General features: G+C 36.3%; 1 protein-coding gene across 1 annotated transcript in view; it reads right to left on the bottom strand.

The window, feature by feature from the left end:
* Mmp2 (Matrix metalloproteinase 2) overlaps nucleotides 1-4,567 on the bottom strand; it is a 107,474-nt gene extending 102,907 nt beyond the window's left edge. The window contains exon 1 of the mRNA XM_018103585.3: nucleotides 4,156-4,567. Coding sequence (XP_017959074.1) covers nucleotides 4,156-4,374 — 219 coding nt within the window. The 5' untranslated portion in view covers nucleotides 4,375-4,567. The remainder of the gene's footprint in view (nucleotides 1-4,155) is intronic.
* Between the last annotated feature and the right edge of the window lie 7,904 nt (nucleotides 4,568-12,471).

The raw sequence follows: 12,471 nt of genomic DNA, 5'->3' as shown, positions 1-12,471 counted from the left end.
TTCACAAGTCTTCCCAAAATAATGACTAACTCTGGTGAAATTTCTGCTAAGATGAAAAAAATAAATAAGAGATCTATGGCGACTTTCTTATATACAAGGAGACAGGGGGAGAAACTTGTTTGCCCTGAGCTAACGTAATCGAAAAATTAAGCCAAATCAGAATTGTGAATTCATGAGCATTTGCTTTCATACCGATTTTCGGAATTCGGGTTGAAGTCAGTTAAAGCAATTATCCATCAATAATTTACTTATCCAATTAATTTATGAGCCTCTGAACTGATCTACTGAGAATTGTTCAATTTATTAACTGCCGACGATTCTATAGACCCAAAGCCAAAAACAGTTTATAACGATACAAATTGCAATTGCAGGCAGAGCTTTATGCATTATTAACCATTATGAATGTGCTGGGAAAATAGCGGGTAGACAAATACGAATTCCCAACACACTGCGTGTGCACACAAACAGGAGAACATGAAATGCGTGCGCCGGAGGTCAGCAACAGCAACAGCAACAGAAACAGCTGCAACAACAACAAATGCAACAGACGGCAACAACAACAACAAGCGACAATAACTATAACAACTGAAAATAAAAGCAACACACATAGAAATGTATATATGTATATATACATACATATATTCTCATACGTTTATATATATTTACATTTGTATGCGTGTGTATTCAGATCTGGGGCTATGCATATTCCAAGTGAACCAACATAAAGATAAGGCTGCCCGACTCTCTGCAGATGTGTTGCCCAGTAATGAAATACACTCAGAGAAAATGCATCATAATAGATTGCGATTTCTTCTATCTATCATACTATATGCATTATTGAATGGAAATAACTATTAATTTATAATATAATACAATTATTTAGTTATATTGTATATATAGTACTCACATAATATAGGCAGTTTTTATATAAACAAATATGATATACACAAATAAGTTCTGTATTAGGTTGAAGACTTTATTTCGTTTTAATATTAATGTTTGAACCATAGCAAATTAATTTGGACTTTTAGATTCAGTAGGAAACATTGTATTTACATTATTTTTGGCATGAAACTTATCATTTAAAAAAAATTGTTGAATAATATTTAACAAATTTTAAGAACAGTTCATTGTATTTGATTTATTTATCAAACTCTAAAGTAAATTTTAACATATTATATGAAATCCTTATCGCTCACATCTGAATAAGTTGAAACAGTTGTTTTGTTCCAGTGTCTGACCCCAAAATCCCAAAACGAACTTCACACACGCTGCGTTGCCCTGCATACATAATTTCTTACGTACATACATATTGAGAAGTATATATAACTACATGTAAATATGTATATATATTTATTAATATAAATAGACATATACATATATTTTGTGCTCGATATGTTAGCTGCTGCAGAGCGCACAATGCAGGCTTTTTGTTTTGGCTGTAGTCCAGCGTTTAATGCATTTTGTCTGCCCAGCTAGGATATATACCCATTCACATTCATGTTCATATTCACATTCGACTCGTTATTCATACTAAACATAGTGGTCGCACCCCTGACGCCTGCCCGCCTGGCGCTCCTTTGACCAGGCGCTCATTAAGCGACGGCGTCTTTTTTTTATTTTTTCATCAAAATATGCGCAATGTATGCGAGGCAAAAGGAACTCAGGCGACAGGGCAAAGTCTTAAGGACATTGAACCCCCTTCGCCCCGACCTGACGCGACCGAAGCCGAACCGATGAGTCAGAGGCAAGGCTCCAGACACGCGACGTGGCAAGTGGCACTAAGTACGCCCACTACCAACGCGACTATACAACATGTCCATTGGATTGGCATGCAGAACATAAAAGTATATATGTATGTATATATGAGACACATAAAAAGACAAAATTTTTACATTTATTAAAGGCCCTCGAATCGAAGCACAGAGTGAGAAAATTATAATTGAGCGAACCATTCAACGTCAGCTGAAATAAAAACTACTTGCAACACCGAGGGCAGCCCTCCAATCGAGCCCGCATATTGTTTATTTAGTAAGGATATCGAGACCCGAGGCACTGGCACACATCGTACAAACATGCATACATATGTACATATATCGAGCTGTACACGCCAATGAACATATGAGTGTGTTTGCATGTGTGTGGGTGTGTGCGTGTGAGTGTGCGTGTATAAAAGAGGGCGGTTACTTTAAATAATTGAGGGCGAGAGCTGAGAGGACTTTTATTTGCCATTAGAAGCTCTGGAAATTAAGTTAAAAGATTTCCAGGAACAAGATACTTTCCGGTAATTCAAATGACCCATGATGATTTTTAATTATAACTAAATAACATAACAAATAAATATACAATAAAAAAATTACAGAATAATGCATAAATTAAATAATCATTTATTGTTAATATGCATAATAAACTATTTTTAATATCCAAATTAATCTTAGAAACAAAAAATTTCTTTTGATAGAGTTGATAGATGAAATTAGTTAATCAAGTAGTTGTAAAACAATATTTTAGGATAAAAACCTATTTCTAACTAAGTTATGTAAGCAATATTTTAGTTAAGTTTTAAGATCTATTAATTATACTTTTATTAAATGCCATACTTTGTATCCCTTATTTTCATATCAATCAAAAAGTTGCATTTACAGTTTGTATTATTAATTTAATAAAAATAAATTCAAGGCGATAAAATAAGTTTATGTAAATCATGCATGATAAAAAGTTAGACTTTTAATGTCGTTTTATTAAAAAACAAAATTATATTTAAAATTTGATTAATCGATGTCAATGAATTTGCGTAACACAGTGGTGCAGAGCTATGATTATTAATTGAACCGCCCTCGGGTACTGATATGCATGTGTGTGCTTGTGTGTATGCATTTATATAGCAGATATATATCTACATATGTATGTGCCACATGACGGACAGACGGACGCACGGACGTGGCAGTGGCAGCTATAGCCGTGGCGACAACGCCGTCTGGGCTGTTGCTGCTTCGGCAGCAAGGCATCGGTCGGTTGTTGAACACATAGCATACACACACACACACACACACAAACAAACACTTACTCACACTCACACTTAAGCAAACCCTCCCAGTAACTCTATTCACATACACTCCACGCATATCGCGCTTATGACACGACGCGAGTGGAAGTCGAAGTCGAAGTCGAAGACCAAGACAAAATGATAGGGGAGCAGCTGAAGTTACTGATGACGAAGAAGAAGAAATGGGAGGAGGTGAAGGAGCAGCTGCTGCTGCTGCTGCTGCTACTACTGCAGCTACTGTTGCTGCACTGGAGCTGAGAGAATGAAAAACTGGGGGCAAAGGCGATTGCGGCCGCATGCCCAAAACGGAAATGCTCGGAAATGTACATAGAAAGTGAAGAAAAATAAAGTTCTGTTATCTAGTACGCACACCCACACGCATATAGAATGCGTTGAGTTGTTGTTGTTGGTGCTGCTGCCGCTGCTGCTGCTGAGTTGTTTATAAAGTTGTTGACACTGTCGCGCAAACTGTTGCAATTTGCTAGCAAGGCAACTTTTCCAAATTCTAATTGGCAAAACTACAGCGAAGAAAATGTCTTTCGCAGACCTTTCAATTGTTGTTGTTATTAGTGTTGTTGGTACTGCAACTATTTGTTGTCTTTTGTCATTGTTTTGTTGCGGTTGTGTTTGGTAGTTTCCTAATGAATTCGAAGTATTAGATTGGCAACAAGCAGGTAACGCAGGTAACCATGAATGAATCATTAAACATAATCATCAATAACATAATCATCAATAACATAATCATCAATAACATATGGGCATCATGGGCACAAAGAACATGACATGCAAGGAAAATAACTGAAACAGTTTATTAAGCTGCTTACTGGAAGTCAATGACTTTGTAAGTGCTTAATACTTTAAAGCCGATAAGAATAATCATGAATGACATTTCGCTATAACTTTATGCTGGCCTTACTGATAGACGGTTCACAGACAGATCGCTGTAAATGCACATAAATGCGTATAGATCACTGTAAAAGTCATTAACATAGTTTTGGATGCACTTAAAGGAATACAACAACAAATTGTATTGACTTTTTTTTTTTACTTTTTTAATTCCAAATGAATTCCAATTAAACAAAAGGCATTTAATTTTAACTATTACTTACTATTGTATCCTCAGAGACGCTTTTTTCGTTGCTCCGCAGCTGCTGCAGCTCCCCTTGCTGATCATATTTATTGTTGTTGTTGTTGTTCTTAGCGTTCCTGTTATGCTGATGGTTGTGACTGTAATGCGTCTGCAGCTGATGAATATTGGCTACTGCAGCTGCCAACAGCAAACAGACAACAAAAACCACAGAGGACAAGCATCCACATGTGTAACACATTTTTGTGCCTCTTTAAATGCAAGCAGGGAGACACTGGCAGGTTGTGAGCCACAACTTTCCTTACATATGCTAATATGTAAGTATTTGTAACTGAAAGTCGACAACACTTGTGCTTTATAACTTGAAGTCGGCAACACTCGCAAAACACTTGCCCTTTTTTTTTTTTTTGCTTTTACTGCACTTTTTGTTGCCGCTGCTGCAGAGTCTACAAGCTGCATAGAACTTTTTGTGCTAGCAATAACAAATTAGATTTGTACCGTTACTGCATGAGCTTTTCACTTTTACTTTAAATGCAGCTTCGTGTAGTTGCTGTTGTTGTTGCTCTTGTAGTCGCTGTGGTCGCACTAAATACACACATGCGCACTACAGAACAGCCGGCAGCAGCAGCTGAAGCAGCGTCACCGGCGGGTGTGTAGCTCTTGTGCCGTTCTTTTTTATTCGATTTTCTTTTTTGGGTTTATTTTTTTTTTGTTTTTTTTGTTGTTTTTTTTTTGTGGCAGCTACTTTGGTCTCCACGGCTTTGGCTTTTCTCGCGTTTACTTTACTTATGATGTCACAACACACATTTCCATAATAAATTTAATTTAAATTTCAAAATTTCGAAATACACACTACAGCGACACCGACATACGATTAAACGCACATTAGCTAATGTTGTTATTTGGCTATTGCTTTTGTTTGCCTTTGTAAATGCAACGACACAATTTATTAGCACGCGATACGTATACAAAGGAGTTGCTTCTACTGCAGCTGCTGCTGCTGATGTTGCAGCGTTTGTTGCTGTAATCCCACGCACGCACTTACACACGCACACAGACGCACACAGCGGTACGTTCAACGCTCTGCTTTGTTGTTATTTGCTTTTGTGTACGCGCCTTCTTACAACAACAAAAAAACAACACACGCGACTCGCCTGGCGTGGAAGACGTTTTCTTTATTTCATTTTACAGCACATATACATACATATACAATAAAAGCATATACAAATATATTCAAATAATCCTTTTTTCGTATAAAACAACGCTAAAAATCTCGTTAGTCCGCCTTATCCGCCTTGCGCTGGGTTTCGCTGCCAGCCCGACACTAAGAGTGTCAGAGCAACGAGCGCGAAACGAACTCTGTTGTCGACTTTTCTGTTTAGTTCCGCAGTGAGAATGAGAGAGAGAGAGAGAGCGAGAGAGAGCGGGAAAGAGAGAATCAAAGAGTAAATGCTTACAGCGATCGCTGCAATACACCAGAGAGCATAAAAGACCGTTCACTCGTAAATGCACAGCTGTGCACGACTGAGGATCGACCGAGTACTGCTACTTGCTTGTCTATCGTATCGGTTTTTGTTGTTTTGTAGGACTTTTTGCCGTTACCAATGCTTCTTCTGCAGAAAAACAGTGTTGCAGTGCTGAACTGCACTTAACGTAGTAGCATCCAAAAAGAACTTATAGCATACGAAAAGTGATTTGTTAATACAAAATAAAGTAAATCAATAAATAAGTTACAGTATTGGGTACTATTTACAAAAATATATATATATATATATATATATATATATATATATATATATATATATATATATATATATATATATATATAATAAAATCAATAAAATACATACATTTAGTGTGAATATATTTATTTAACAATTGTTCTGAATTGAGTTTAATTTCCATTTAAAATTAATTTAATTTCCATTTTAAATCAATTTATATAAAAACATGTATATGTATGTGCATTTATCTATATGACTAATTCAATATACAAGTAGTATGCACATACATACATAAACATAAAATTAGTTTTTCCAAAGAATTTACGTATGCATGCTTACAGTTGATCTGTGTTGCTGACACACTGTCGATAATTGTGATCCACATTCATTTAAATTTAATTTATTGTCATTTAATATTGCACAATACTCGATGCTTAGCCTATAATCGTAGACATAGACCCCGGTCTCCACTCAGAATAGATGAATTTGTATCATTGCTCCAATGAGACGAGTCAGCCTTAAGGTCTTGTGGGATCAATCGTCAATTGAAATTTCACTACTCCACCATCTTTGCCCCACTGTGCTTGCCCCACTGTGCTTGCCCTACTGTGCTTGGTCATTGTAGTAACCCAAAAAGAGTAAAACAAAATATATGACTAACAAATTCCCAAAAGTCTTTGACACCTTATCTATATGATAACTGTTCGGCGCAGCAGCTAATAATTGCTCTCAATAGTGAACATGTCTCTCTCTTAAGTTATTCATTGCCTTTAGTCAGTCTCATTCGCTGTTAGTGCACTCATGCAAATAACTAAGCATAACACAAATACATATGTATATTTCCGCTGCTCTGTTAATTGCATACTCCTCCTTACTTCTGTTCCTTTAACTCTTTACAAGAATAGTCTTCATTCGCCAAGCACTTACACACATATTTGTCGCTCTCGCATCGAAATAACTTTGCCTAAACAGCTACCATAGCCTCGACATTACATTAATAAATAATAAGCTAAATCAAATCGTACTGGCTTTCATTTGTGCCTTCGTAAATGATTGGAGCCAGAGTTGCCGAAAATGCTCGGCAGCCTTCAACAATAACGGAGTAATTACTCAATATCTATGGCGTAACTTCCGATCAATTGATATTGATTGCGTATACGCCCTGTTGTCATGGTCAAGATCGGATGCCTTGATTTATCGTCACATCCGTTGCATATGCATGATATATGCTTCTTACATATACTGGGATGATAGTGCGCAAAAGATGAGCAGTGCGTTCGGTGGGGGACTAAGGCTAGTATCGTCGATGTCAATGCCCACTGAGTCAGGCATTATCTGTTCATTGTTTTTCTTTGATATATGCATATTTATACACGATGTTTTTATATTGCGCTCCCACATTAATTGCAGCTGATAAATACGTTATATCTTGAAGCTAGTTCGTGACATAAATCAATTATGGTCCGGAGCATGTGCCGAGTTGAGCGACATATATACTACATACATATATAGACGCGGGCGCCAACGACGTTGTCTGGCCGATATGGATGTCTAATGAGCTGCTGTTCCTGCCACCGTTTCCTCTTGTGCAATTTTATTATTATTCACATTCGTTTTTCTTTGTGATGACTCAATTTAAATAATTTTACATGCGCGCGCTTTCATAAATGGACATGCGGCTTACATGTCCTTAAGTGTCTCTATTTATATTTCTAGAGGTGTGCAAAGTCGATCACGTTCCATTTCCACAGGCGACACAGTGACCAAAGCGTGACAGGAAATGGAAAACTATTTTAAATTTCACTTCACACTATTGCCATTCACGATATCTGTTGCTAACCGATCGACTCTGAAATACTGTAGGAGAGGTAATTTTTAAGACGAATCCCAAGAGATTTTCTTGTCTAAATTATTTATAAATAATTTTCAGTAGCCAATTTAAATGAGATTTAATAGTTGGTATACTACAATCTTAATATATAAATAATTAAATAAATACTTTTGAATATATTATATGTATATATATTTGAATACAGAACCGAATTATATATGTATATTTTAGTTACTATCCAAGAAATATTCATCCACATCAAAATATGTATATCTACTATATTATCGATTTGATTTGTGTATTCATTTATTTTGAATTTAATTGAGTTTTCTTTATATATTATATTTATATTAAACAAATGCCAACAATTTTTTATTTTTATGAATTAAAAAAAAAAAAACTAACATTAAATATACTAAAAACTAATAATAATTGTCTGAGAACTGGAGATAGGTGCCGGCTTTGTACAAGATTTCGCAAGTGATTAAATCCATATCTTTAGTGGGAATTGTCGAATATTAAGAGGCCTTTCGTATATTCTTATATGCAAAGAAATTAATGTAATGACGACAAGACACCTGTGATAAAAACCACTTATTAGCCATTTCCGCACTGACACATTGGGAGCCCGTCGATTCGGCTGCAGATATCGCTCTGAATAATCCAAAATATGAGCCAGGCGAGAGCAACAACTAAAAGTTTGATTTTGTGGCAACAGGAAATGCCATTCCTATTGTGATCTGCGGCCTTCATGTGGCCTCCAAACTGACATCTATCTGAGCAATTAATAATATGAAAAGATTATAATAACACAAATTTGTTGTTATATGCTGGTGATGTTCCCCTTGGACCATGCAGCCGTGCAATACACCCAGGTCCGGGTCCATCATGTGGCCGGCGCGTCCACCTTGACGATTTAAATGGAGAACGTTCCATTAATCAGATTCGATGTTGGCGTTTTCGCCTCATTATCAACAAAAGTGTCACCAGGCAGTGAAAATTTATTGAATTTAATTAATTAAGCAGCAAAACAAAGTGAAAATATCAGACTGCATGAGAGATTTCACATTAAAATTGCGAGAAAAAAACACAAATTTGTACGCGTATAATTTAAAATTTTCACGTTTTTTGGATTGCAGCCAACCGGTTTATGACGTCATCGTACAACAATTGACATGAAAGATTTAAGCAAAAGAAACAAGTAAGAAAGCTCTAGTCGAGACTGCTCGACTACGAGATCCCCTGAACCCTACAAGCAACTGATATTTCAATAATAATTAGCACCCACACACGCACTCATGCAAACAAATACACGCACACACACACACTCACATATACAGGCAATTGCGCTTGGGTTGCGCTGCAGTGTTGGCAATATTAGGAGAACTTATTTGTTGTATAATTTAATTTCTAGACGTACGGTCGTAATGAAACTTTCAGAACGTATTCATATTGTTTAAATGTATGTGTATACCGAAGGACAAGTCTCTAGTATTTGATATACGACTTTTACAAAGATGAGGGTGAGGGGGTGGATTTGGGGGTGGGGGGTAAATTTTAACAAAAACCGAAATTGTATGACATGCGTCTTAATATACATTTTAAATTTGGAGACTGTAGCTTGAAAGGTGTAGGAGATATAATTTTTAAACTGATCTTCGATAAGGTTTTTTATCGATAAAAAAGTATCGGAATGAGTTATCGTTTTTTAGTGATAAACTCGATATCCGCGTGATATATACGGACATTTTAAAAAAAAGTTGAAGTCTCTAGCTCTTGTATCTTCTGAAATCGACGCGTTCAAACATACGGACAGACGGACGGACGGACGGACGGACGGACGGACGGACGGACGGACGGACGGACGGACGGACAGACAGACGGACAGGGCTAAATCGACTCAGCTCGTCGCCCTGATCAAGAATATATATACTTTGTGGGGTCTGCCACGCCTCCTTCTGCCTGTTACATACATTTTAACAAAACCATTATACCCTGATTTCCCATTTTCAATGGGTTCAGGGTATAAAAAGTATTATCCAAAAAAAAAAAAAACACACACACAAAGCATTGAATACCCTACCCAAGTATTGCAACGAATGGTTAACAGAGACGTTTCGTTCCGTAATCTAGGTTCATTTAAAAACATGTATTTATTTCTGTCTTCCGTTTCTTATGTAGGTAAATTGAATGTTAGGTAGTTAAACTTTTTCAATCAAGAGATAACTTGAGATATCCGATCCTTGTAATTTCTGTTGGGTTCAAGAAAGATCTATAAAAGATGGATTCATCTTACTTTCGACTATATTGATAAGCAAAATTCCATATTATACAAATACTCACAGGTGTTTGATTTTCACAATATACTCATGATACCCTCTGTTAGGGTAGCACAACAAAGAAACGGAACACACAAAAGACTTGTATTATATATGGTCGCATCAGGAGGTAATAAAGAATATTAAATGCTCTCTTAAATATACGATAAAAAACTTATTTACGGCGGAATTAATCAGCTTATCAGGCATAAAATTCTTTAACTAATCCGTTGCACATCTGTAAAAACAGCACTATGTTTGTAATTTACATATGTATGTATCATTCCATATTGACAGCAAGTGTCAGACTCACTAAAACTATTCAGTTAATTTTATTATGTAGTATTATTTATTGTATTATACTCCATATATTGGTATCAGATATTGCTTTTCTGAATAAGTTGGTCATGCTGATCGAAAAAAAATTTAAGTTTACGCGGCCCATGGTTGGGTGAGTGTCTCTCTTCGTGGTATTGTTAACTTCCCATGATTCATTCCGGTATTTACCAAAGCGGAATTGACGCACAACCGACAGCAACCTATATATAGCCCTGATTATCTTTGGGTAAATGCTGTTTGTAATATTACCACGAATACAAAATAACGTGGAACAAAATCACTCGCATGACCTGGCCCACAGCACAGAGAGCTATGTTACCGTATATTAGTTTCAATACGGGAAAGTTTTTCACACAGAATTACTTTAAATAAATATGCATTTTGAATAGACATATCAGCATTAAAGTATTATTTGTATTGTATATGCCCAAAACTGTATACCTATGTACAAAAGAAGACAACATGGAAGGCAAAGTACCTTAGGGCCTATAAATATATATATACACATATACATTTTGTTATATATGTGTTATTTATACTTTTTCTACATAAATTTCTCAATTTAAGCACAATGAAAGCTACAGCTATCAAAGATAAGTAGCTAAAAGATCGAAACATTTACCGTTTTAGTTTTATCGATTAACAGCCATATAAGAAATAAGCTACTAATTTATATGTCGTGCATCTTTAGAGCTTGAGTCTTAAGATTATACACGTTGCAATTTGACTAAGCTGTCCCTTGAAGATCTGGTGCAAATACATATACCCAATATATGAGTAAATTGCCCAATGTACAAAAATGTTTCTGCTTGACCTTAACTCTCAGACATTTCAAACACATATCTATGTATTTCTTTAGCGAGGTTCCTTGTGCCAGGCTGAGGTATTTTTCAAAATAAATATAATTGATAAGAACCTCAGTTAAGTTTTCATTAAATTGATTTTGAAAGGGCATTTATCATAAGTTGTAGTCCAGGTCGCCTCTTCATCGAGCGGGTGGGTTGCGTAAATCCCGGCCGCTTCTGATCACTTTATTTCCCATAAATTGTCGTTCAGTCAGGTTAACTGCAGAAAGAGAGAAAAACGTTAAACTAGAAAAATGTTAAGTTTTGTTGAATTATTTAATTAACGTACATGTGAAACATACAGCTGCGTATCCAGTTTCCAGTTTCCAGTTTCCAGTTCTCAGTCGACGTGATGGCCACGCGATGTATTTCACTCAGGAGTTTGTTTCATTAACTGCATAATTTGAGGGAAAACTTTGCCCGGCCGCACTTCAGAGTACAGCCGAGCAGAGCAAGGCAGAGAAGCTGCATAACTTTGCAATACTTCAGTTGCATTGCGTGTAATATTTAATTATAGCACACAACTTTAGTGGGCGATGGAAGTGATAGGATGTTAGGGGGAGGGAGGTGGGGCCGATGCTGAAACTGGGGTTGGCACTTGCCAATTGCACTTTTGTGGCAGTCGCTGCCACCGACACGGCATAAACGTCTTGGGGCATAAAATATTTAATTGTGTCACGTAACTTTTTACTAACTGACTGCGAGCAAGTGCAGCAACAAACATAATGGAAGTGTATCTGAAGGAAAGGGAGCAGGAGAGGGGTGAAGGAGTAGGTGCCATAGAGATAACGTCAAGATTGGGCGTTGCAGAGATAATTGAGAAAGCTCTAGGGAAGCGTGTGGTCTTATGCAAAAGCTACTCAAACGAAATGAGTTTACTGAGAAAGGATATTAGCCAGGACTCGTTTACCATACGAAATATACAGCTTTATTCAGTTGCTTCGCCTTTAATACAATTTAATTTTTAGTTTAAGGTTCTTTATATTTAATGTAAAAAAAAAGAAAACGAATAGTGCTGCATGTTTAAGAGATTTTTAACCTATGAGCAGACTATTTAAAATTGTTATTGTTTCGTTTTTCTCTTTCTCTTTTTCATGTTTTTGTTTTTAAGTCGAGTCTTTGTATTTTTCGTGTAACGCGAATTCAATATTTGCCTTTTCCTTATAGGATTACACATACATATATAATATATAATTTCTATATCGATTAGTTCGTGTGTGTGTGTTTGTGTGTGTGTTTGCGCGCGCGTAGGAGATGCGCGTTATCCATTTCTTGTCTCTC

This window comes from Drosophila navojoa, chromosome 5 (genome assembly GCF_054131105.1).
Source record: "Drosophila navojoa isolate 15081-1374.11 chromosome 5, UAZ_NAV_1.0, whole genome shotgun sequence".
NCBI classification, from domain to species: Eukaryota; Metazoa; Arthropoda; class Insecta; order Diptera; family Drosophilidae; genus Drosophila; species Drosophila navojoa.
Note: the sequence above shows the minus strand (reverse complement) of the source record. Positions and strands in the feature narration are given on the sequence as shown.